This window comes from Pygoscelis adeliae, unplaced genomic scaffold (genome assembly GCF_000699105.1).
Source record: "Pygoscelis adeliae isolate BGI_AS28 unplaced genomic scaffold, ASM69910v1 Scaffold172, whole genome shotgun sequence".
NCBI classification, from domain to species: Eukaryota; Metazoa; Chordata; class Aves; order Sphenisciformes; family Spheniscidae; genus Pygoscelis; species Pygoscelis adeliae.
Window position 1 is genome coordinate 7,212,935 of NW_008824338.1, and position 3,400 is coordinate 7,216,334.

At 43.2% G+C, this 3,400-nt stretch overlaps 1 protein-coding gene across 2 annotated transcripts in view; it reads left to right on the forward strand.

Moving 5' to 3' along the window:
* EZR (ezrin) overlaps positions 1-3,400 on the forward strand; it is a 20,769-nt gene that overhangs the window by 11,395 nt on the left and 5,974 nt on the right. For both annotated transcript variants that reach the window (XM_009319112.1, XM_009319113.1), the window contains 2 exons: positions 118-214; positions 3,162-3,325. In XM_009319112.1, coding sequence (XP_009317387.1) covers positions 118-214; positions 3,162-3,325 — 261 coding nt within the window. The remainder of the gene's footprint in view (positions 1-117; positions 215-3,161; positions 3,326-3,400) is intronic.

Sequence of the window (3,400 nt, forward strand, 5' to 3'; positions counted from 1 at the left end):
AGCTCTCCCAACAGAGAGAAGAGTTGCATCCCACTGAGTCCGTGTGTTAGAAGCAACGTCGGGGGGGAAAAAAAATGTTCGTTGCAGCATCTCTTAAAAATATTCTCTTCCTTCCAGACTGACTCCAAAGATTGGGTTCCCCTGGAGCGAAATCAGAAACATCTCTTTCAATGACAAGAAGTTTGTTATAAAGCCTATTGACAAGAAGGCACCGGTAAGTGTATCTAGAATGGATTCCTGGGTACTGCTTATGAACAACTAATACTGCTTCATCTCAAAATAAAGTAGTCTTTGGAGAAGAGAAAGCTGCAGGTACTCTAGATGCAAAATGAGCCTTAGTATTTAGGGTGTATTTGGAGCTGTCTGGTTTTCTGTGCAGCATAAATAAAGGGCTTATAGTGGTATCTAACATGGAGAAAGACAAGGATTTTACAACTGCCGAGTCCTTTTTTTCTAGCAAACTAGGTAGCCTTATGCTTAAATCAGAATTCTTCGCTAGTTCTGTGAGTCTCCTGCGTAGCCAGATTATACTGAGACTAGTCCTCTCCCCGTTTCTTTCAGTGCATGGAAGCTGGTGGGTATCTTTTTGTTGTTGTTGTTCATTTAAAAAAAAAAAAACACAAAAATCATTCAAATGCTACTGCAAAACCACATGGATACATGCTAAAACATTAGCAACTTACTTTGACCTGTTGAAAACATAAAGTGGAATAACTGGTATAGGTGGATCTCATTCTGTCAGTCTTGTGAAACTATTGGAATAGTTGAGAAAGGCCTCCTCTTCTCTTCCCCCACCCCAGTACTTGGCCTTGGTGGGTAAGTGCAGCCCTGAGAAATAATAAGCAGTTTGGCTTTGGCAAAGGGTGATGGCTTATAAATCTCTCTAACAGAAAAAGATCCTCCCAGTAATTTAAAGGATACAAATACTGCTGCAGGGCTTTCCTCCAGGTAACAACCTGGGTAGGGGGGGAGAGGAGCTTCTTTCTGTGATGCTGTTAGTGAAAGCCAACAAAACTCCACAGGGATAGAAAGCTGGCCTCTGTCAGGCATGCTTTTCTCAATAGAAGAGTCTCTTGGACGTGTTGTACGCATTACAAAATACGAATCTCCCGTTTGTGGATCACAGCTTTCCATCCACTCTCCAGCAGTAAATCTGAGTGAGTTTGAAACGGAGACTTGCAAGAGGCTGATAACAGAAGGGTGTTAACACTGAAAACCTCAGTTATGTTTCCTCCCTCTGTCTCAATTGTCCTTTTCCCTCTGTGTTATGTTTAAAGCTATGTGTGAAAGAAGAACTTATCTGGACGCTAATTCTGAGCATTCAGGAAGTCGTCTGGATCTTTTCATATGCTTGTATCTCCATCTAAAAAGGCAATTTTTGTAACTACAGCAAAATACTCAGTCCACCCAAGATGTGGGTTGGAAGCTCCCCTTTAATTTGAAGGATTCTAAATGTCAGTATTTAAATGGACACTAATGTAATGGGTAGAGTCCTGTGGCACCTTGCCCAGAATAAGCTTTTTCATTTCTAGGCCTGTCTGCCCACATACTCTAATATCTTCAGCACGTTGTCTTTAAAATACCAAGCTGCGATGCTCCCAGTTGTGTGAGACCAGGGGGAGGCTGGGGATGAAGAAAGGAGGGGATTCTTTTATGTCCTTTGTGAATGTTTTGTCCCTTGGTTACGGCCTTAAATGACAAACGCAACCACCGTCCGTGCCCTCAGTATCTACTTCCATGTAGGTCAGCCTTGCCTCAAGGTAGGACCTGCTCATCACAAGGTACACAAACTGTTTTTAAGATTACTTATCAGAAATAGGAGGTCAGATGAACAGCTTACGGGTACAGTTAGCAGTATCCGACCTGTGCAGCTCAGAATGGCTCTGGCAGGATTTAGTGGGGGAGCACAACACGCTGCGCTGCCTGCCTCTTCTGCAGTCAGTATGTCGATTTAGGAAAATGCATTGAAGAAAACGAATCTTGGTCAGCGTATTCCTGTTCATCTTAATAGTACTTGGAGGGCTTTTCATTGCTTCTAGTGTGACTTCTAGTTTTCCCAGAGATAGCCACAACCAAATTGTGGCAATTAAAAACTTGATCACTGCTGCCATGCAGAAGTGTAGAGCCTCTGCGTGCCCCTTCTCAGTTCCACCTCTTGCTAACAGTGAGGCAATCCATAGGAGGGTGATTCTAAGGAATGGGTGCTGGTTTACAGTGGTAGTGTGGCAGCTTGCCCACTGCCCATATCACCGTCCACGTAGTACACGGAAAAAGGCACAAAGATGCAGAGTTTGTTCACTGTGTAAGTTCAGACTGCATTGTAAACATTTATGGTTGTGAACTCAGAAAAATCATCAGGCAGGTAATGAACGTGGCCCTTTCTTAGCAGACTTTCTTCTAGAAGATCCAGTCTGCTGTATAGTTTCTGTAAAAGCCTGGTTATAAGACAGATAATAAGAAATTTGGGGCTGTTCTTTTTGCAGAACCAGAAATTTTAGAATAGCTTGTGTTTTGTTACTGCCTGCAACCCACTATTCAAAATAACCCGTATGTTTGGTGGTTCAAAAACAACAGCTTTCACTTGACGCTCTTGTAACAGCCTAGGTCAGCTTAACTAGGAAATGCCATGGAGAGGAAAGACTGATATTGGAAGGTGTTTCTTCTCTTCCTCTGAAAAAACACAGATGGTGCCTTGAATATTGATTCAAATAGGTCAGGAAACTCTACAAGGTTACTTTAATAGCCTGCAATACACTTTCAGTTTCATGCTTTCTTTCAGTCACAAAACCATGCAAACTTAAAAACTAATTACTCAGTATTAGAGGTCTGTGAGTTGCCCATATGGTTACCTGCCAACCCAGAATCTTCTGCAACATTTCCAAACTCCACAAAGTCTCCTCAGAATGGAGATTGTTAATTCTCTTGGAAAGATACTTTTTCTAGAAGAGTAATTTGTCAATTCTATGTGGACTTTAAGTGGAGAATATAAATAACAATTGTTTTGGCTTCAGATGATATTGGCAGTCCCTGCTGCTATATTTCAATGGCCTGCGTGTATGTCTCGATTACAGTGAAATTAGGGGCGAGACGATCTGTCTGCAGCTAGCTGGGAGAAGAGAAAGCATGCTTGGAAAACTGACTGTGTGGCGTCTCTCTTCTAGGACTTTGTGTTTTATGCCCCTCGTCTGAGAATTAACAAGAGGATCCTGCAGCTCTGCATGGGCAACCATGAACTGTATATGAGGCGCAGGAAGCCCGACACCATTGAGGTGCAACAGATGAAAGCCCAGGCCCGGGAGGAGAAGCACCAGAAACAACTGGAAAGGTGAGCTTGAATGCGGACAGCGGGGATGGGGTGGCGGAGAGAAATGACGCCAAGCTGCCAGGGGTCAGCAGGCAG